The 21,535-nt window shown below is 50.9% G+C and overlaps 3 protein-coding genes, 1 long non-coding RNA gene and 1 other non-coding gene across 5 annotated transcripts in view; 3 read left to right on the forward strand and 2 right to left on the reverse strand.

The window, feature by feature from the left end:
• Window positions 1-6,010, forward strand: part of LPCAT3 (lysophosphatidylcholine acyltransferase 3) — a 39,134-nt gene extending 33,124 nt beyond the window's left edge. Inside the window, exons 3-13 of the mRNA XM_004766633.3 lie at window positions 344-450; window positions 1,071-1,164; window positions 1,335-1,372; window positions 1,796-1,974; window positions 2,697-2,805; window positions 3,561-3,647; window positions 3,747-3,913; window positions 4,747-4,894; window positions 4,973-5,131; window positions 5,242-5,370; window positions 5,619-6,010. Coding sequence (XP_004766690.1) covers window positions 344-450; window positions 1,071-1,164; window positions 1,335-1,372; window positions 1,796-1,974; window positions 2,697-2,805; window positions 3,561-3,647; window positions 3,747-3,913; window positions 4,747-4,894; window positions 4,973-5,131; window positions 5,242-5,358 — 1,205 coding nt within the window. The 3' untranslated portion in view covers window positions 5,359-5,370; window positions 5,619-6,010. The remainder of the gene's footprint in view (window positions 1-343; window positions 451-1,070; window positions 1,165-1,334; window positions 1,373-1,795; window positions 1,975-2,696; window positions 2,806-3,560; window positions 3,648-3,746; window positions 3,914-4,746; window positions 4,895-4,972; window positions 5,132-5,241; window positions 5,371-5,618) is intronic.
• Window positions 6,011-6,210: 200 nt separating this feature from the next.
• Window positions 6,211-13,406, reverse strand: EMG1 (EMG1 N1-specific pseudouridine methyltransferase). Its single transcript, XM_004766632.3, has 6 exons — window positions 13,101-13,406; window positions 7,739-7,840; window positions 7,490-7,631; window positions 7,051-7,109; window positions 6,822-6,971; window positions 6,211-6,482 (listed from the first exon to the last, which is right to left on the reverse strand). The coding sequence occupies exons 1-6, from the start codon at window positions 13,266-13,268 to the stop codon at window positions 6,369-6,371; spliced, it is 735 nt and encodes a 244-aa protein (XP_004766689.1). The 5' UTR covers window positions 13,269-13,406; the 3' UTR covers window positions 6,211-6,368.
• Window positions 13,407-13,493: 87 nt separating this feature from the next.
• On the forward strand, window positions 13,494-18,597 carry PHB2 (prohibitin 2). The gene is made up of 10 exons (XM_004766629.3): window positions 13,494-13,793; window positions 13,958-14,042; window positions 14,322-14,401; window positions 15,691-15,875; window positions 16,301-16,430; window positions 16,539-16,642; window positions 17,062-17,139; window positions 17,530-17,606; window positions 18,077-18,082; window positions 18,242-18,597. Exons 1-10 carry the CDS (start codon window positions 13,667-13,669, stop codon window positions 18,267-18,269), a joined length of 900 nt encoding a protein of 299 aa, XP_004766686.1. The 5' UTR covers window positions 13,494-13,666; the 3' UTR covers window positions 18,270-18,597.
• On the forward strand, window positions 16,713-16,976 carry LOC123389682. The gene has a single exon (XR_006604312.1). It is a non-coding gene; the product is annotated as a small nucleolar RNA U89 (small nucleolar RNA).
• On the reverse strand, window positions 18,572-21,353 carry LOC123389649. Its single transcript, XR_006604293.1, has 2 exons — window positions 20,672-21,353; window positions 18,572-19,414 (listed from the first exon to the last, which is right to left on the reverse strand). It is a non-coding gene; the product is annotated as an uncharacterized LOC123389649 (long non-coding RNA).
• Between the last annotated feature and the right edge of the window lie 182 nt (window positions 21,354-21,535).

Genomic DNA, 21,535 nt, shown 5'->3' on the forward strand with positions numbered 1-21,535 from the left:
ACTTTTTCTTTTTTTTTTTAAGATTTTATTTATTTCTTTGGCAGAGAGAAAGGTCACAAGTAGGCAGAAAGGCAGGCGGAGACAGGGGAAGCAGGGTCCCCGCTGAGCAGAGCGCCTGATTTGGGACACTGAGATCATGACCTGAGCCAAAGGCAGAGAGGCTTAACCCACTGAACCACCCAGGCGCCCCATGAGTCTCTTTTCAAAGAAAAAATCCTCACACCCAAGTTTCTTCTGTAAATTTTAAATTCTCCTTGTGTTTAGAAGTTTCAGGAAGGGTGGGAATGCAAAAAAAACAACCCCAACAACCACAGCCTAAACTGCGCTCCCCTCTGCCTTGCAGGAAATCAGCTCTACCACTCCCTGCTCTGCATTGTGCTTCAGTTCCTCATCCTCCGACTAATGGGCCGCACAGTCACTGCCGTCCTCACTACCTACTGCTTCCAGATGGTAACCGCGCCACCCCCTGGGCAGGCTCTGATGGCGGGCTGCTCAGATCGCAGCTACAGCAGACAGCGATTTAGGGGAGCAGGGAGGTGACTGTGGTGCAGCATAAGTGAACTAGGAGATCCAGTTTCTAGTCCTTTCTCCCGGCATCACTTTAGCAGCCTGACTTCGGAGAGGTCACTTTTCACAGGCACCAAGTGTCTCATCTGCACACGGCAGGGCTGAGATGTTACCTGTGTCCAAGGAGGGACACCAGCTAACCCCCCTTTGCACAGGGCTGGGACACTGGGATTCTTTGGTGCTGACCGGGCTTAGCCCAGCTGGCTGGCCATGAGGGGTGTCACTTAAAGGCAAGACAGGAATTCAGCTTGGAATGAGCCATGGACTCTAAGCTCTGAATTCTCCGTTCTGCCCTCATTTTGCCAAGAAGCCTTGAGCAAGTCTCTTCCCTCTGTGGGTTCAGTTTCTTTCATTTTTAGGTACATAAATAAGCCTTTAAGGAGGAGATCAGGATAAAGGAAAAATGAAAGAATACAGTGGGTTTCAGAGCAGGGAGAAAATAAAACCCTAGCAGGAGCAGGTGGTAGAATTAAGTTCTTCCTTCACCACCCCCACTGCACCAGGCCTACCTTCTTGCCGGATATTATTACACAGCCACTGGCAACTACGATATCAAGTGGACAATGCCACATTGTGTCCTGACCTTGAAGCTGATTGGTGAGTGCTGGCTCACTGCCTTCCCCATTTACACCTAGGCTCCTCCCCCATCCCACCATAAACTTTCTTGCTCTGGGTGCCCTCTGGTCTGCTCCTGGCTACACTCAGTCCACAGGCCACATCCTCAGTGCCCTCCCTCTGCTCTACCCACACCTTCTCTCTCTGCTCAGGTTTGGCTGTTGACTACTTTGACGGAGGGAAGGATCAGGTAAGTACCCATTCCTCCGCAGAGAGGTTAAGGAATGTAACCAGAGGGAAGGAGAAAGGCTGTTGCTACCAAAAGACTGCACCCAGATGCCAGGAGCAGAGCCTCTCGCCCCTGCCCAGCCTGTGTGAGTTCTGTTCAGAGAGCACTGAGCAAGGATCAACAAACCTAATTTCCCCGGACCCCGCTCATGCACAAAGTCCAGAGATCAGTGCCAGCCTGGCATTTGGAAAAGCAGCAGTCAACTGTTGCTAAGTTACCCCTCATTTCCATGTGAAGTGGCTCCTCTTCCCCATACCATGCCCTCAAAGAGACGGCTGTCTGAAGAAGCCCGGTTTTGTGGGTTCAAGGGTGGGGAACACATAGACTGGCTCTTGAGGGGAGATGCAAGGCTATCCTGAACCATTCATTCTCTTCTTGGCATAGAATTCCTTGTCCTCTGAGCAACAGAAATATGCCATACGGGGTGTCCCTTCCCTGCTGGAAGTTGCTGGTTTCTCCTACTTCTATGGGGCCTTCTTGGTAGGACCCCAGTTCTCAATGAACCACTACATGAAGCTGGTGCAGGGACAGCTGACTGACACACCAGGGAAGATACCAAACAGGTAAATCCTCCTCTTGGTCCAGACCTCTGTATAGGTGTCTCACCTTATACAAAGCCACTTCTAGACGACTTCCAGAAGGCCAGCCCTGCCCGAGTTCTCCAGCGTGGCCCTGGCTCACAGGCCTGGGCCACAGCAGGCGCAGGACTGTTGAAATGGGTACTCTATTCCTGCTCGTTGTGGCCAGCAGGTCCTTTTCAGCTAACACTACTTCCAGCCATCCATTCTGACCCTCTAGTACAGACATAAAAATTCACTTTTATGCCACAGGATTTTGCCTGAGCAGCCATGTCCCTACCTTCAAAACCCATTTTCTCTGTTTTTTGGGGGGCAGGGATGTTAAATATATGAAAATATGTATATATGTATGTACACACACACACACACACGCATACACATATCAGAATAGAAAATTGAAGTTACTGGGAAAATCCCTTTCCTGAGAAGTTGCCTGGCCTGTGGCTGAGCCTTGATTCAGCCAGGGTAGGAAGGAGCAGATTGAGAATCGGGCATTCTCCTGTCCTCCACCTTGGCCCTTCAGGCCCAGTGTAGCCAGAGAAGACCGGCGAGGCCATGCGTCGAGCTGCCTCTCCCTGACACGGACTGTTGGCTTGGCACCAAGAGCGCCTTGTCCCACACACTCTGAAACACTCCTCTGCGTGATTAAGGTCAGAGGGTGAAGGGACAAGGCTCTGCCCGCTGTGACCCTGCTTGTTCCTTTCCAGCACCATACCTGCTCTCAGGCGCCTGAGTCTGGGCCTTGTCTACCTAGTGGGCTACACTGTGCTTAGCCCCCACATCACAGAAGACTATCTCCTCACTGAAGACTATGAAGTGAGTGGTGACTGGTGCAGCAGCCGCATGGCCGCGTCCAAGTTAGAAATGAACTGGCAAGGATCCCTGTAGCTAGGCGAGAAGTGGGTAACACCATCGACAAATGCATGTTGGTTTTGCTCTTAGATCTGGGAGAGTTGGTGTGTCCATGCCAGCCGGGCCGGGACATGTTCATCAGCCAGCACTGAACGACCTTCGCGGGCACAGGGCTGTGCCAGGTGCACGTTGAGCAGCCCCTCCCCTCCCTCGGGAGCAGCTCGTAGCTTGACGTATTGCAGCCAGGGACTCCTTGGAGCCTAGTAGCTTCCGGTCCTCTCCAGCCTGTTTTCTTCTCTTGATAGATTGGGGGCTTCTAGGGAATTCAAAAACCGAGGGAGGGGGAAGTGCTGGCTTTTGCTCCTGCCCAGCTGAAAGGCTTGCAGCAGCTCCCTACGCACTCTGGGTAGGTTTGTCTCTTAAATTAACATTGACCATGGATATCTAAAAAGTCCCTTAGTACTTGGTGTCCCAAATGCTCGGTACTTTAGAAAGTTAGGGAAGAGGCTGTTTCTGGGACTCTCCAAAGAGAAAGGCAAATGGATGTCCGCTGGGTTCCCTACGTCTTCCTTTTACTTAGCCTGTGCGAAGGGCCACCCAGCAGACTGCCAGGTGGATGCGTGGCAGTCAGCCACGCGTGCAGAGAGGAGGAACGTTGAGGGAAGTTTGCCTTACCCGGGGAGCATCCCTAACGCGCGGCCGTTCTTCCCTCTCTCAAGAACCACCCTTTCTGGTTCCGCTGCATGTACATGCTGCTCTGGGGCAAGTTTGTGCTGAACAAATATGTCACCTGTTGGCTGGTCACAGTAAGTCACAAAATGAAAATGGGTCCTCATTCAACAATCGGGGGGGCGTTGTGGCAAGGAGCATAGCTTGAACGCTCATGGAATTGCTCCTTTCCTCAGGAAGGAGTGTGCATTCTGACGGGGCTGGGCTTCAATGGCTTTGACGAACATGGGAAGGCACAGTGGGATGCCTGTGCCAACATGAAGGTGTGGCTTTTTGAAACAACCCCCCGCTTCACTGGCACCATCGCCTCGTTCAACATCAACACCAATGCCTGGGTGGCCCGGTAAGCCACTGACAGAGAGGTCTGGGCCCTAGCTCCTCCTCCCTCTGCTTTCCCAGATTTGAAGGTACAGATGTACTGTCCTCTTTTCCCATCTGGGTAGAAAACCTCCAGTCATCCTCACACCCACACACTTGTACATAGTTTTGTCCCCGCTCCCATCCCCCCAGAACCCATTCCTGTCATATCTGTAGGACAGGACACAAGCAAGACCCAGACATGCCTTGAGTTTTCTGTTTGTTTTTTAGAGAGGAAGAGAAGGAGGGTGGGGTGGGACAGAAAGAGAAGGAGAGAGAATTTTACACAGGCTCCATGCCCAGAGCAGAGCCCAACACGGGGCTCGATCTCATGGCCTCAGATCATGATCTGAGCCAAAATCAGGAGTCAGATGTTCAATCGACTGAGCCACCCAAGCACCCTAAGAAGTGCCTCGAGTTTTAATCCTACTTCTGCTACCCACTGGTTTTATGTTCCTCGTTGGCATTGTTAACTTGTCCCCAGTGCACCAGTGGGAGCCGCGCTGGAGCTGGTCTGTCCTGCGCACCCCTGTGCCCGAGGCATAAGTGTGCAGCAAGCACCTGGGCAGCTATTGACAGAGTGGCTTGTCCCGGCTCACCCGGCTAAGCTTGAGGCCTGTTTTCTGTCACCAAACTGAGCTGGAACTTCTCCTTTCATCTCTAAAGCTAATCCGATGGCACTGCCTCCCTTACTGGGGTGGCCCCAAGCAGGAGCCAGCCACCACCACTGCACACCTCGGGGCGCTAGGAAGCCAGAGGCAAGATGGCAGCGGTGCATAGACTGGTCTGAGGCTCATCCCCACCCACCCTTTTCTCTAGTTACTTCTTCAAACGACTCAAGTTCCTTGGAAATAAAGAACTATCCCAGGGACTCTCATTGCTCTTCTTGGCCCTCTGGCATGGACTACACTCAGGATACCTGGTCTGCTTCCAGATGGAATTCCTCATTGTTATTGTGGAGAGACAGGTAGGCCTGAAGGGTGGTGTATGAACGGGGACTATGAGAAGGGGCCAGACACTGATGACCTCTCCGCTCACTCCCCAGGCTGCCAGCCTCATTCAGGAGAGCCCAGCCCTGAGCAGGCTGTCTTCCATTACTGTCCTCCAACCCTTCTACTATTTGGTGCAGCAGACCATCCATTGGCTCTTCATGGGTTACTCAATGACTGCCTTCTGTCTCTTCACATGGGACAAATGGTTGAAGGTAAGTGAGGGCCTACTGGCAAGGACGGGGGAGGAGATGTCACTGAGAGCTCAGGCAGTAAAGGATAATCCCTGCCCTGTGTCTACCTCAGTGGCCTTTATCTCCTCCAGGTGTACAAATCCGTGTATTTTCTCGGCCACGTCTTCTTCTTGAGCCTACTCTTCATATTGCCTTATGTTCACAAAGCAATGGTGCCAAGGAAAGAAAAGTTAAAGAAAATGGGATAATCTGTTTCCCCGGTGAGTAAATACCGCAATGGCAAAGCTAAACTACCAAGTGACAGGACAGAGCACTAGATTGGGGCTAACAGGCAGGGAGTGTGGGACATCTGGAGTAAATCCCAAGGTAGCCTGGCTTCTCAGAAACCCAGCGTGGGGCATGGACTCCTCGAACTTGGGCTTGCCAGATAGAAGCTGGAAGGGCTGTAGACCAGGCACTAGAAGGAGGGCCTCTGACCAGCCTGCCCATCAAGTCTCTTCTCTTGCAGGTGGCCTAGAGCGGGGCTGGTGCAGAGATGTTCCCTTTCCACAGCACTCCTGCGCCTCAGAGCACAGAACAGAGAAGCCAGGGGGTGGGAAGACTCGGTACTGCAACCAGCCACGCCTCCACCTGGGGCCAGAGGGGAAGCTCTCGTGGGAGGAGCAGAGGGCCCGTGTCTCCCCTCCAGGCTCCCCCATGCACGTTGCCTTATCTCTCCCCCTCTAGCCAGGATCTATTGTGTTTTTCTTCTGCCAATTTACTCTGATTGTATATGTGCCGTTACCACCAACCCCCCCCATGGGGGGGAGGGGAGGGTACCAGGCCCACCTGCTCCACTTTTTTCTACCTTGGAACTGTACCAGATAAAATCACTTCTCTTTGTTCAGTTTTTCACTGCTAGCCCTGCTGACTGCTTTCTTACTGACAGTTCTCTGCGCCCGCCCCCCATAGCTGAAGTAGGCAGGGCTGGCTCCTGGCCCTGCCTGGAACCCGGCTACAAACACTGTAACCTCACCTCTTTTCCTGAAGGCTGAGGAGAGTCGCCAGTTCACACCATTAGCTGCTGCTCATTTCAGAAACCCTCAAAGAACAGCCAGGTCTACAAGAACAGTATTTATAGGGTAAACAAATAGCAAATGTACAGCCTCCCGTCCCCAAGCCCCCACTGTCTCAGTGCAAGAAGTTCCCCTCTGAGCAGTGAGCTGAAAGCAGGGTGGAGGGATGGCCACAGTCTTTGTCCCAGAACAAGGCGCTACTGTCAGATGACCCCCCAGACTTCTTCAAAGGCTGTGGTGAGTTTTGCACAGGTGAGGGCTGCAGAAAGGGGGTAGTTGCTGATGGACACCATCTTCTCTGTATACTCCACATTGACCTAAAAGAGAGAAAGACTTCTGTGTGCTGGCTGTCACTCTCTTAATAGGGGAAGCCCTTCTTTGGGGCAGGAAAAACACAGCTGAGCTAGTATTTCGCAGAACTATTTAATACCAAATTTGTACAAAGGATAAAGAAGGTCCTGACTTGTCACTGTCAAAAATAATGCCAGTGGCCCTCAAAAGATATAGCCTAAGACAGGACAAGGAGACCCCACTGGTCTCCCAGCATTGTTCTCACCCTGTATTTCCCAAGATCATCAAAAAATGCCAGCTGTTCTTAGAATTCTATACGAAGCCTTAGCTCTATGAGGAATCCAAGAGTTGAGCCCGGATCTTACCTGGCCATGGGCAAAGGCCCCCACCACAAAAACAATAGGGTCGCTGCTGGGTACCAACTCTCGTACATCACTGACGACTGGGATGGAGAATGAAGTGCCAATCTTCATACATCCAACTGGAAAGTGATCTGATACTGGATTCTTAATTACCTAAAGAAAGAAGGGGGGAGGGGGAATCAGCCCCAGAAACAGTCTCAGAACCCCCAACCAGTGGGGACCAATACCTCACCTTCAAGAGCTTCTGGGGCCCATCAGCTGCTCGAACACTGAGTTTGTGTAAAAGCTGAACTGGGAGAGGGGAAAGAGAGTTCAAGCTAGGTGGTGACCCCATTTCCTCTACCCAGAAATCTAACCAGAAAAACCCATAGTTAAGGTTGGCTCCCAATGTCCTTCACAACCACACCACGGTCCTAAAAATGTTCTGAACAAGCAGCTTTGAGCATAGGACTAGCTGGATGACAGTGAGTTCCAGCTCCCTTCTTCACTCAGCCAGGAACCCATGCACACCTGGGAAGGTAATCAAGAGCCCCTCCCTGTTCTGTGTCAGACGTGTTCCCCACTCCCCACCCCACTCTTAAAAAGTTCACATTTCATTTATCCCATGTCCCCTTCCTCCCTTCTTCACTAACGCAGGGTTCATTCCGAACATTAAGTCCTAAAGCTCTCACCCATAAGGCCACAAAAGCGGTCAAAGGTTCTGGGAATTCGAGTCTGGGGGTTCACTTCAATCAGCACGTTCTTCTGTGTGTGGATATAAACCTGTAGCAAGCCAGCTCGGTTCAGGGGACTGTCCATCAGCATCAGTAAACTCTGAGGGAGGCAGAAACTGAGGCTTAGTTCAGACTGAAGAGAAGCAGCAGCTGCTGGATCTTCTGCCCAGAGGTTCAGGGGGTTGCCAGCTCTGTCCCTGGAGTTACCTGGTGAGCTATGTCTGGTCTCACTTCCCCAGGGTCCCGTCCGTTCTTCAACAACACAGACTTGTGCTTGTCACAGTTGAGTAGCTCATATGTCTTCCCTACCTAAAGAACAGGGACCATGACAGAAAGTAACATAACCTTCTTTTACCTAGACTAGTGGTTCTCAAAGTGTGGTCCCCAAATCAGCATCCTCATAATCACCATCTAGGAACTTGTTAGACAGTCAAATTCTCAGGTCTGTTCCAGATCTCCTGAATCAGAAACTCGAGATGGAACCCATCAAGCCCTTCAAGGGGTTACTATGTGGCCACTGACCCTTTCTCCCCTCCCACCATAACTGTTCTTAGAGGGAAAAGGAAAGAAGGACATAGCCTGTGGTTTGACATGCTCTAAACTTCTGCACAACAAAGGAAACCAACAAAGCAACCTTGGGAATGGGAGGAGGTATTTGCAAATGACATATCTGATAAGGGGTGAATATCCAAAATCTATTAAGAGCTTGCCTAACTCAGCACCAAAAAACAAGCAATCCGATTCAAAAATAAGCAGAGAACCTGAACGGGCATTTTTCCAAAGACCTATAGATGGACCATAGACACATGAAAAGATGCTCAACATCACTCTTCAGGGAAAGGCAAATCAAAACCACAATACCAGAATGGCTAGTATCAAAGGCGAGAACTCAGTGTTGGTAAGGATGTGGAGAAAAGGGAGCCCTGGTGCACTATTGGTGGGAATGTAAATTGGTGCAGCCATTGTGGAAAAAACAGTATGGAATTCCTCAAAAATTTAAATATACAAGTATCATACAATCCTGTAGTTCCATTACCGTAGTTACCCAAAGAAAATGAAAATAGTAATTTGAAAAGATCTATGCAGCCCTGTATGTTTATTTCAGTGTTCTATTTACAATAGCCAAAATTAGGAAGTAACTCAAGTGTCCCTTAATAGATGAATGGATAAAGATGTATACTGAGGGGCACCTGGGTGGCTCAGTCAAGCGTCCAACTCTTCATTTTGGCCCCAGTCATGATTCCCTCTTCCTCTGCCCCTCCCGTCTCACCAGGTACCTGTGCACTCTTTCAAAAACGAAAAAAGTATATTGAAGAACAGTGGTTTTATATAAAACCACATGTTCCACATGAAACCACATGTTCCTCAAGTATCAAGCACAAAGCCAGAAATAATCCTGGAATAACAGGGGCATGAGTGAGGGTGGGATGTTATCCTGGGAACTCTTGTGTACACTAGAAAAGTCAGCAGCTAAAAGTGCAAAACTAAAGATCCGGTCTGATCTATAGCAGCTAAAAGAAATAATTGCAAATTGCAATTTGGAGTCAAGGAGTGTTAAAACAGTCGATAAAAAGTCTTAAAAACATACCATTAAATAGAAATGCCAGATTTGAAAGGCTATATTTTCTGTGCATCAACAGAACATTGGTATATGTCCGGGAACAACTTCAGATATGTAACTAACTAACTGAAATGACAAAAACGTCAGAGTAAACACAGGAAAAGAACAAAGAACCACCTCCATGGGACAATCTTAGTTACCAAAGAAGCACCTCTTGAATAGAATAACCCAGTTTCTACCCAGTAGTTATAACTAGGGGTTTTATTCTTTTTTTTTTTTAAAGATTTTATTTATTTATTTGACAGACAGAGATCACAAGTAGGCAGAGAGGCAGGCAGAGAGAGAGGAGGAAGCAGGCTCCCTGCTGAGCAGAGAGCCCGATGCGGGGCTTGATCCCAGGACCCCGAGATCATGACCTGAGCCGAAGGCAGCGGCTTAACCACTGAGCCACCCAGGCGCCCCGGGTTTTGTTCTTTTAATGAGAAAACGGTACATGTAGTAACCATGGTAGGCAATGGTTTATGAAACTTCTGGTATCTTACAGTTGCCTGTGTGTACCCGCTCACAATGTAATTTTTTAAATTGTGGTTTGTGGTTAATAAGCCTGAAAACCACTAACTAGAGTAATCAGAGAATGAACATATGTATATTCATTTCCTATAACAGGTACTGGAGATATAAGCTTTTTTTAAAAAGGTTTTATTTATTTATTTGACAGAGATCATAAGTAGGCAGAGGCAGGAAGAGGGAGAGGGGAAAGCAGGCTCCCTCCTGAGCAGAAAGCCTGACATGGAGCTTGATCCCAGGACCCTGAGACCATGACCTGAACTGAAGGCAGGCAGTGAGCTTAACCCACTAAGCCATTCAGGTGCCCCGTGATATAAGAATTTTTAAAACCTTATTCCCTGCCCTCATGGATCCTTCTAGTAGAAGAGACATGAAACGACAACCAAATTTTGATGAATATTATAAAAGAAAAGTGAACCACTGGGTTCACTAAAGAATTAAAACAGAAGGCCGGAGGGTGCCTGGGTGGCTCAGTGGGTAAAGCCTCTGCCTTTGGCTCAGGTGATGATCTCAAGGTCCTGGGATCAAGCCCTGCATCGGGCTCTCTGCTCAGCAGGGAGCCTGCTTCCCTCTCACTCTGCCTCTCTGCCTACTTGTGATCTCTCTCTCTCTGTGTCTAATTAATTAATTAATTAATTAAATCTTTTTAAAAATATAAAATGAAGAAATAAAACAGGAAGGCCTGATTTATACCAGGAAGGGAGTCACTTCTATGAAGAAATAATATTGAAACTAGTAATTGAAGAATGAACAGCAAAATTAGACTCAATAATTGTTAAATGAATGAACATTAAGAATTAATGAAGCGGGGCACCTGGGTGGCTCAGTGGGTTAAAGCCTCTGCTTTCGGCTCAGGTCATGATCCCAGGGTCCTGGGATCGAGCCCCGCATCGGGCTCTCTGCTCCGCGAGAAGCCTGCTTCCTCCTCTCTCTGCCTGCCTCTCTGCTTACCTGTGATTTCTCTCTGTCAAATAAATAAATAAAATCTTTAAAAAAAAAAAAAAAGAATTAATGAAGCAAAGAACTGAGTAAAGGGGGCTTCCGTTAAGAGAACATTATGTGGGGGCGCCTGGGTGGCTCAGTGGTTTAAGCCGCTGCCTTCGGCTCAGGTCATGATCTCAGGGTCCTGGTTTCAAGTCCCACATCGGGCTCTCTGCTCAGCAGGGAGCCTGCTTCCCTTTCTCTCTCTGCCTGCCTCTCCATCTACTTGTGATTTCTCTCTGTCAAATAAATAAATAAAATCTTTAAAAAAAAAAAAAAAAGAACATTATGTGTAATGGCCTTAAGATATCAGAGAACTTCGTGCTTCCACAGAGTTTAACAAAGGCCAGTGAGTCTCAAATATAAGGAACAAAATGGGAGAGAAGAGGCCCAGCTAGGCTAGCACAACAAGGTAGCAGCACAAGGGAAGGAAAAGAGAACAGTACAGATGTCAGCTAGCTGTGAATTCAGTCACCCCCGGAATACCGTTAATGACAATTTGACCAAATTCTTCAAGCATGCTGTAAGAATTTTAATTTGGCTATGACCTTTTCAACTTCTTTTTTTTTTTTTTTGACTGTATAAGTGAGGCATGGGAGGGGTTGGGACACAGGGAGAGGGAGAGAGAGAATCTTAAGCAGGCTCCATGCTCAGTGTGGAGCGAGATGCATTTTATGACCCTGAGATCATGACCTAAGCAAAAATCAGAGTCAGATGCTTACCAACTTGATAAAGAACCTAGAATCGATAACAATAGTAGTAATTCCAAGTGACAGACATTATTCTAAACTCTTTACTGATACTATCTCCTTTCATCCCCTCAACAACCCAGTAAGGTAGATACTATCATCCCCACTGAACATATGAAGAAACAAGAGCCCCTTGTGTTTACATGACACCCAGAATTAATGGGCTGGAAATACAACAAGCAATTAAGTGAGGGATGAATATCAGATCCTATAATTAGAAACATCATTACCTAAGAAAAGTGGGGGGGGCAGGCTTTCTAGACTGGAAGCTTAGTATAGTAAAAGTGGTTGAAGTAAAGATGGAAAAGAATCACAGCATACATTACTATCAAAATAATACTTCCAGGGGCGCCTGGGTGGCTCAGTGGGTTAAAGCCTCTGCCTTCGGTTCAAGTCATGGTCTCAGGCTCCTGGGATTGAGCACCACATCAGGCTCTCTGCTCGGCAGGGAGCCTGCTTCCTCCTCTCTCTGCCTGCCTCTCCACCTACTTGTGATCTCTGTCAAACAAATTAAATCTTTAAAAAAAAAAAAAAGATGGGAAAGGCCAATAAAAATAAATTTAAAAATAGTAATACATCCAAAGCACTCTCAAAGTATTAACCCCCACCTTATAAACTGAGGACAATCATTTTCTGAATCAAGATCACACGCTTAAGTATAAAAAAACAAGATTAAGGATTGCCTGGGTGGCTGCAGTGGGTTAAAGCCTCTGCCTTTGGCTCCAGTCGTGATCCCGGGGTCCTCATTGGGCTCTCTGTTCAGCGGGGAGCTTGCTTCCCTCCCTCTCTCTCTGCCTGCCTCTCTGCCTGCTTGTGATCTCTGTCAAATAAGTAAATAAAATCTTTTTAAAAAAATAACAAGATTGGGGCACCTGGGTGGCTCAGTGGGTTAAAGCCGCTGCCTTCGGCTCAGGTCATGGTCTCAGGGTCCTGGGATCGAGTCCCGCATCGGGCTCTCTGCTCAGCAGGGAGCCTGCTTCTCTCTCTCTCTCTCTCTCTCTGCCTGCCTCTCCATCTACTTGTGATCTCTCTGTCAAATAAATAAATAAAATCTTTAAAAAAAAATAAATAAAAAATAACAAGATTAAAACCAAAGTATGACTTATAAACCAGGGCTATTTTTTCTAGGCTTACTCACTGGACAAGTTTAGATCTAAAGGGTAAGAGAAATCAAGAGACTGAGAACACTGCACTTTTAAGATATGGAATTGCTGATTTATTCAGGAAACGGCCGCGTGACGGTTAAAAACAAAAAAAGACTTAAAAGATAATATGACCCAGTGTTTCCAAGTGGATAGTAAATCTAAAGGAGGGTGGCCAACAATCACATGTAAACGAAATAAAACACAAAGTCCTGACAAGCAAAAGGGTTGAGCGAACTGAGCCGCACCAACTACTTTTCTCCTTTGTTTAATAGCTTGTCTTAAGATATGGGACGACCCGATGGACAAATCTCCTCTCCCCTCCCCTTAGATGACTTTATCACAGAATCCTAGTAAATCAATAGGCAGCCAGACGGGACAGCTGCGGTGGGATTCAAGAAGGATGGAATTAGAGTGATGCCAAGCCAGGATCTTAAACCAAGAGACAGTAAACTACGCCACTCTTCCTCCAAGACGATGTTTCACCCTGCCTCCCCATCCACTTTGACGCTCAACCCTCGGGGTCCCATCCTATCGATCTACTTCTCCACTTCCTTGTCCCAAATTACCTTGACCGTCTCCAGACTGGCCCCTTCCAGCACCACAATAAGCCTTCGTCCTCCGATCTTGTTTCCCGCCCCGAGTCGGGGCCGCTTGGGAGCCACAGCATCCCAGCCCTCTTCCTGCTCCCCACCGCGCCGTTCACGAGGTTGGAATCTGCCATTGGGCGCAGCCATCTTGCCACCGGACCGGAAATTGCGCTAAGGTCCTTAAATTAAACCTCCGGCTGGTCCTAATCTTAAACTTTCTTCCTGCTGCCATTTTGAAAGTGGGCACTCGGAAATGGCAACAGCTAGCAGCTTCGCGCTACTGAAGCTTCTTCGCTTCCTCTGGAAGGGCAGAGTTCCAGAAGGGGGCGGGAACTTCCGAATACGTAATTCCTGTGCGCGAAGTTCGGGTCCGCTGTGGGCGATGGGGCGGGTTTAGACGCTAGCGCATTTCCGGTGCCCTTTCTCCCGCGAGCACCTTGCGCCCCGGACCCTCGTGTGAAGGGTGTGATCTCTGAACTGGAGTGGGGTCGAGGTGGGCCGGCACCGGCTTCTGACCTGTGGTGTCGCTGGCCTCAGGATCGGACATGGCCCAGAACTTGAAGGACTTAGCGGGACGGCTGCCCTCTGGGCCCCGGGGTATGGGCACGGCGCTGAAGCTGCTGCTGGGGGCCGGCGCTGTGGCCTACGGCGTCCGCGAATCCGTGTTCACCGGTGAGCAACCTCTACCAGCTCTCCGGATTCTTCTCGTCCCCCCCAGATTCCCTGTACGGTCCCGCCGGGGCCCCGCGCACACCCACTCCCTTTTCCCGCCCCACCAGAGGCTAGTACATATTCTCAGCAGCGTTTTAGCCTGATCCCAACCCCTCTCCTCACAGTGGAAGGCGGACATAGAGCCATATTCTTTAATCGGATCGGTGGCGTGCAGCAGGACACCATACTGGCCGAGGGCCTTCATTTCAGGTAATGGCGGGCCCAGCGGACTGACCCTGACCCTTCACCCTTGAAAGCCAACCCACCAGTGGCTGCAGTAGGACTTCAAAGAACTCCGCGCTGCCCTTTATTTCTCCTGGACATTGGGAGCTCCCCCAAACTCCTCTTCTCCAGAGGAGGAAAAGAATTTCTCCTTGTCCGTGATTATTAAGAGGTGGAACAGGCCAAGAAACACGTGGGGAGGAAATACCAGGCAAAACTAATGGAACTGCAGGCTCCTAATACCTGTTCCTGTTCCCTCCCCTGTAGGATCCCCTGGTTCCAGTACCCCATCATCTATGACATTCGGGCCAGACCCCGAAAAATTTCCTCCCCTACAGGTTCCAAAGGTAGGTCTGGTCATTTGGTAGTCCGTAGCAGATGTCTACATACAGTAAGCAAGGGAGCCTGGCAGGAGATCCAGGGGCAAGAGGATAGTGTCACATCTCTTGGGCCTTGGTTTCCAAATCTGTAAAAAAGAATTGTAATAAAAGTACCTGCTTCTGGTTAAAGCAATACTTTTTTTTTTTTTTTAAGATTTTATTTATTAATTTGACAGAGAGAAATCACAAGTAGACGGAGAGGCAGCCAGAGAGAGAGAGAGGGAAGCAGGCTCTCTGCTGAGCAGAAAGCCCGATGCGGGACTCGATCCCAGGACTCTGAGATCATGACCTGAGCTGAAGGCAGCGGCTTAACCCACTGAGCCACCCAGGCGCCCCAAAGCAATACTTTTTTTTTTTTAAGTTTTTATTTATTTATTTGACAGCACAAGTAGGCAGAGAGGAGGCAGAAAGGAGAGGGAGGAGCAGGGAACCCAATGCAGGGCTCAGTCCCACGACTCTGGGATGGTGACCTGAGTTAAAGACAGCCACTTAACCAACTGAGCAACCCAGGCACCCCCAGAGCAGTACTTTCTTGACACACTGTGTGTTCACCCATACCTATCAACTGTCGCCCCGCTAATGTAAGTTCAGTGACAGCACTGTTTGTCCTTTCTTTTTTTTTTTTTTGTTTTTGTTTGTCCTTTCTTATTCACTGGCTAGATCAAAGCCTTAGTGTAAGCCTTGTCTTCTTTAACTGCTTGATTGATTCTGTCCACTATTGCCCCCTGTCCTGGGCAGACTTGGTCCCACTTTTCACTGGAGCACCTGTTCCCTTCTATACTATCCGTAGAAGCTGTGTCTTTGAGATTCCCCAGTCCCTTTTCTCACACACAGGCATGTACACACTAATTCAAGTAGCTCACCTGTGCTGTACTGTTTTTAGTGCACATGGCTTAACATTCCCTGAATCCTTGGCCCTGGGGATAAAGAATTCATAAAACACAATCCTTATCTTCAAGTCCATATAGTCTCATAAAGAAGGCAGGTGATTACCATGCAGTGTAAGAGAGCCTACAGTAGAGGTTGAACACAGGACAGAAGCAAAAATGAGAGGTCGGCTCTACTGGTTGGAGAGCTGGTGAGTCGACAGCACTTTACAGTGGAAGAGGCTACATTTGGCCTGTCACCTTGCACAGCGCTGCACCCCGTGTAGAGAGCGGCATGTGGAGGAGAAAACGCTTGGAGAATGGTGGTTGGCTAAAAGGCCAGGTGAGGACCCTGGAGCCTTGGCCAGCTTCTGCTGACCTCTCTCTCAGATTTGCAGATGGTAAACATCTCCTTGCGAGTGCTGTCTCGACCGAATGCCATGGAGCTTCCCAGCATGTATCAGCGCCTAGGGCTAGACTACGAGGAGCGAGTGCTGCCTTCCATCGTCAACGAGGTGCTGAAGAGTGTGGTGGCCAAGTTCAATGCGTCACAGTTGATTACCCAGCGGGCCCAGGTCTGAGCTGTCACCATATACGTGGCTTCCCACCTTCCCTCCTAGACCTGAAGCAGTGCATATTGGGAAGAGCAGCTTGTTGGAAAAGGATCACGACCCTAGATCCCTTTTCACCTCAGAGCTGCAGTGATGGCCACTGTGGGAAACAGGGCAAGTCAGGATGGGTGCTCAGGCAGTAGGAAGCATGGTGTTTTCTCACACTAGCAAGGTCTAGAGGTACATAGGTTGGGGAGAGTGGGAAATGAGTCACTGTGACCTACTAGAAAGATTGGACCAAATCCCTTCCAACTCAGGTGTTCTAGTTGAAGAACCAAGAAAGGATTGTTTTCTGCCATTTTCTGGAGCTGTGATAATCAGACGATCACAGCAGTTGCCCTCTTTTCCAGTTCTCCAGTCTCTTCATATCACCCCTCCATGACCCCCAGGTATCCTTGTTGATCCGGCGGGAGCTTACAGAGAGGGCCAAGGACTTCAGCCTCATCCTGGATGACGTGGCCATCACGGAGCTGAGCTTCAGCCGAGAGTACACGGCTGCTGTGGAAGCCAAACAAGTGGGTGAGTTACAGGAGGACTTGAGCCAGGGCTTCTGCAAATGCAGGAGGCAGAACGGGGTCCCTGAGACCTCACATCTGTGACACCACCCCCCACTTTCTCCCAACACAGCTCAGCAGGAGGCCCAGCGAGCCCAGTTTTTGGTAGAAAAAGCAAAACAGGAGCAGCGGCAGAAGATCGTGCAGGCGGAGGGTGAGGCTGAGGCCGCCAGAATGATATCCTGCTGCAGAGAGAGGTCTCTGCCCAGTCCCTGGAGCGTGATGCTTCCCCCTTCTCCCTCCTGGGCCGGCTGATGACACTAAGGCGAATGCGACTCCGTGCTGTCTGGTCTTGGCTCCCTGGGGGTGGGAGGTTTGGAATGGGATCTGAAATCTTAGTGGGGTGCCCGAGGCCTGGCTCCTCACTGTAAGGCAGATCAATAGCACTGCCGGCCTTGCCTTCATTTCTGCTGCTGCCTCCAGTTTCTGGCAGCTGCCTACAGGGGGGCCTACAGGTGGGGACCGGGTGGGACCAGGCACGAGGTATCTGAGCGCAACCTTGGATCTGACAGCCCGGTGAAGGGCTGCAGTATTAAGACTGGCCCCAGGGGGCTGCGACTGGACTTTGTGTGAACCCTTAACCCCAACCCGCTCACCTGGGAGAAGCCCTGAGTAAGAACCCTGGCTATATCAAACTGCGCAAGATCCGAGCAGCCCAGAACATCTCCAAAACGGTGAGTCTGGGAGCACCGCGTTCCCCGAAAGGCAGCTGTGAGTCCAGAATCGTTTTAAGTGAAAACACGTTGGGAGTGAGGGGATTAGAATCTTGCTCATTGGGGTTTCAACTCAAACTGGCTTCTCCAACACACTTCCTCCATCACCCATGATTCCTGTGGGCTTCCTGGCCTTTTTCTGCCTCTGTTATGGTGCTGATAGATCATAGTCGGCTCGCTGCTCTGGATCTTTGCGAGCAGAAACCAGGCTGTCGCTCGTTGCTGTAGCCGTGTTCCTAACCCACGTGTATTCGATCAGTGGTTCTTCAATTGCAAGGTTGGGGTCCAGGTGTGAATACTAGCCATCTAGTATTTTATTTAGCATCTAGTTTTTTATTTCCGGACCTACAGATTGCCACATCACAGAACCGTATCTATCTCACTGCGGACAACCTCGTCCTGAACCTCCAGGATGAAAGTTTCACCCGGTAAGACATGGGACTGATACAGTGGGGTGTCACAGAGCATGGGACCAGAGTCTGGTTGCTTGAAAGACCCCCTCTGAGCCAAAGTTACAAATGTGGGTGGTTGACAGTCCCTAGCTTGACTCTCCTAAGATTGGGTTTTATGGGATCAAATAGGATTATTCTTGTCAAAAGCATTCGAGCTGTGACGTTTGGTCCTGATAAGTAGTGAAAGACGATACCCCATACTCTATTCAGAAGCCCTAAAATTGCTGCTTAAGGGCGTGGAAGGATGCTAGAGAGGAGAGGTGGGAAGTGGTGATGGCCAAGGGAACCAGCCTCTTCTCAGAGTGAGTTTCCTGGCTTCCACCCATTTGTCTTTTTCTCTTGGGAGCAAAGGAGATTTAGAGCAGGTGGGGTCTGAAACTGTCAAATCACCGGTGCGTTTCTTTTCTCTTTTGTTTCCCCATCGTCTGGTGACCTGGTATCCACAGGGGCAGGTAAGGTGTTGACACCTCCTTGTTTCTCTGGGGTCTTATAGCTCCTCTTTCCCCACTGCATCACACACGCCCCCTCAGGGAGGAGGGAGTGGCCAGAGGTGCTCAGCCTCTCACATTTATGTTCTCTAATCGTGTTGTCTGTCTGTCCCATTTCCACAGTGACAGCCTCATCAAGGGTAAGAAATGAGCTTGGTAACCAGGAACTCCACTCCCGGAGAAGAAGTGGATCTGGTTCCTCCCCTGGTTTTCTAGGAGCCAGCTTGGGGTCCAGCACATCCCCCATCCCACCCCCAGTATCACGTGATGGTCCCTCCTGCATCTGTCCTCCCAACCCTTCTTGGATGAACAAAGCCTGACCAGTTTTTGGAGCAGTGATACTGCTCCTCCCTGTGTTGGCTGGAGGTGTTGGGACGGTGTGATTTCGGAGTGATTGCCTACAGTGTTGGTTCCTCCCTCCAGGTCGGGAGGTGATAACCATCATCCCAGGAATTCTCAATAAATTTTTATTATTTAAACTGAAGTCTCCTTGCGTCCTGTGTCTGAGCTGGGTGAGGTGAGGCACGCATGCGTGGGTTCAGATCACGCACGCCTGGGTCTTTATATCTGCCAGCAGGGGGCGCAAAGGTTCTAACCATGGCGGTTAAGAAAGCGTTAAGGGCCAGAAGGCCCTAATGCTCACCCTCAAAGCCCAGCTGAGTCAAATCCAAAACAGGACCCAAACTGGGAGCAACAGGTCCTCGGATCCCATGGCCCAGCTGCCCTTTTCACTCCACCCTCCACTTCTACCACATCGCCAGCGTTTATTCACCAACATTTCCTTTTTCAAGGCTGGAGCAGCTGTGGCTTTGCTGAGCCAAACCAAAAAAATCTGATGACCCCAACACGAGCTGCTTCCTTGGTAACAAGTTTCCATGTAGCTGTGAGGGAAGCTATTTGCGCCTGTAGAGGGACTCCAAAAGCCTAGCGGATCATGTTCCTTGCTGGGGGCTACCCACATCTGATTTCTCAGTCTCCAGATGTGAGAAGCTGTTTGTAGAACAAGGTTTTACCTATGGAGGTAGGCTCTTTGTGCCGGTAGCCTTGGGCTCCGAACAGATCAGGTGCCCCTTTTCAGTTCCTAGCCGGCTACCTCATACCGGTCCCAAGACACAGCTTGACAACTCAAGCACCAGAGAAACGAAGCCACAGCTTCCCATTCCTTCTTTTTATAGGGAGACGGGGAACATTGGGAACCATTAGCACTGGGGGCAAAAATATGTGCAGGAATTAGAGTACATGGTAGGGGAGGACATAAGTCTTCCAGGTTAGGGATTCGTCTTCCGCTTCTGGATCCTGGATCGTTGAAGAAAATTAGATTACCTAATGTTCCCCTGCTCTGCAGGTTAGTGTCGTAAAAGGGACAGGGAGATGAAGCACGTATGGCTTCCCACTCCTCAGGAGCTAGGAGCCCAAGACGAAATCGACAACCAGACCAAAGACAGGTCAAGTGACCTGAATCAGTCCGCCACGAGTTCCTAGGCACACTTTATTTCTTTCCCCTTCCCAAGGCGGGAAGAGAATGCAGGTACCCAGTGAAGGACTATGTTTCCAAATCCTGCTGCGGCTCCAGGGGCAGCCATTTTGTCTCCTCCCCATTGTTCCCCCTTTCTAGTATTTGTACCCCCCACCCAGAGGGGTAAAGGTCAGAGGTGGTTCTTCAGGAGGCCTCCATGGTCTTCAGGGTTCCCTGAAGGTCACTGCCGAGGGAGCCGGCCCGGGGGCCATCTTTACCAGACAGTGTTAGGAGCTTCACAATTAGACCATCCAACACTGTGCTGGAAGACGGACCCAGAGCCGGCGGACACGCGGCTCCCGGCCACAGCTGACCCGTTGTTACCGGGACCCTGGCCTCAGGCCAGGTAAGGTCTCTTGAGAGTGTGCGAGCCAAGCCCAAGGTTAGCGGTGGGTTCTGGATCCACCAGATGACAAATCCCACTGGCGGGGGGGGGGGGAGGGCCTCAGGGCCATTGTGTCCCTTCAGTGGGCAGCCAGCCAACCCGACAGCCACCTCTTCTGCAGCACCCTTCACTCAAGATGAAGGGGCTTCCACAGTGTGTGGGGAGGTTCCGGAGAGGGGATTGCAGCCATCGGGAGGGGCCCGGGGGGGTCCTGAGGCGATAGATGTCGCTGACACGGAGACAGGGGCCTCCATCATTACCCGGCAGTATTAGAGACTCCCAACCAGCACCCAAACACTGCTGGGTAAGACGGGGGCCCCCACCCAGCCTGCCCACCTCCGGGCCTGGCAGTCCTCCGCCCAGGCTCCCTGTGGAGAGGCTGCAGAACCTTGGCTCCCATCCCCCCACCACCCGAGTCCCTCAAGACACTTCCGGGTGAGCCCTGCAGCCCGCCACCAGTCCCACCCCGAGCTGCGGAGCCCCGGAGACCCAGGCCCCTGCCCACCTGTTCTCCGCCTTGGAGCCCCTTCCCCCATAGCCCACACAGCTTGTCCTGCACCCCCCCATACACACACTAATTCATCATCGGCCCTCAGCCCCGCTCTGTGGTCCCTAGGTCGTCCCCCTACTCCCTCTCCCAGTGGCCAGTTACCTGTCACCGAGCCGCCTGCCCCCCACAGAGTGAGTGCTGAGGAGAGGAAGGGGAGTCAAGGCCCAAGATTCAAAGGCCTAGAGCCCGCCTGCCCCAGCCTCCACTCTTCCTCCTTCCTTCTCCGCCCGCCTGGCAGCGCAGGCTCCTCACCTGGGCCCCGCCCGCCGCCCCTGCGCACAGGTGTGTCCTCCTGCCATAGGCTGCCCCCCCACGGCCTTAACCCCTTCCCTCCCGTGGCCAGCCCTAGGCGCCTCCTCTGAGGCGCTGGCTAGGCCTCGCTAGGCCTCCCACCCTTTTCCACACGTCCCTTCTCTCCCACCTGCCTCCTTTGCCCCTGGGCCTACACTGGGAGCCCGGTCTACAACGAGAAAAGAGAGGGGCTCTCTTCCAGCTCCTTTGGCCTCTCCCCATGGCTACCCCCTTCTTCTGAGGCCTCCCACCTGGCCCAGGGCCAGAGAGCCCTGAGGTCAGCGAGGGCTCAGCCTCTGCTGGGCATCCCTGCCTGTTGAAGAGAAGGCAGGGCTCAGCGGGGCGCCCCCTGTCCTCAGCCCTAGTGATGGGGAGCCCTCCCCTCCGGGAGGCCAGCGCTGGCCAGGAGCACCAGCACGGAGCCTACCCATTACAAACCTCACAGGCGTCCTGAGGGGAGAAATAGCCACTGCTGTGGGGGAGGGGTATGGCGGGAGTGGGGCTCAGTGGGGGCGGGAGGGCTGGGCCGTGCCCCTTCAGGGCAGAGCTGTTCTTGGACCCACCTCAATGCCCTGGGTGCAAGTCCCAGCCCACAGGCAGTTAGCCCTGGGATGGTTAGAGGGGTGGGACCCTCCTTTCTTTGTGCAGCTCTAGCCGTTGCTGGGAGAGAAGCCC

This window comes from Mustela putorius, unplaced genomic scaffold (assembly GCF_011764305.1).
Source record: "Mustela putorius furo isolate JIRA1106 unplaced genomic scaffold, ASM1176430v1.1 tig00003988_pilon_pilon_pilon, whole genome shotgun sequence".
NCBI classification, from domain to species: domain Eukaryota; kingdom Metazoa; phylum Chordata; class Mammalia; order Carnivora; family Mustelidae; genus Mustela; species Mustela putorius.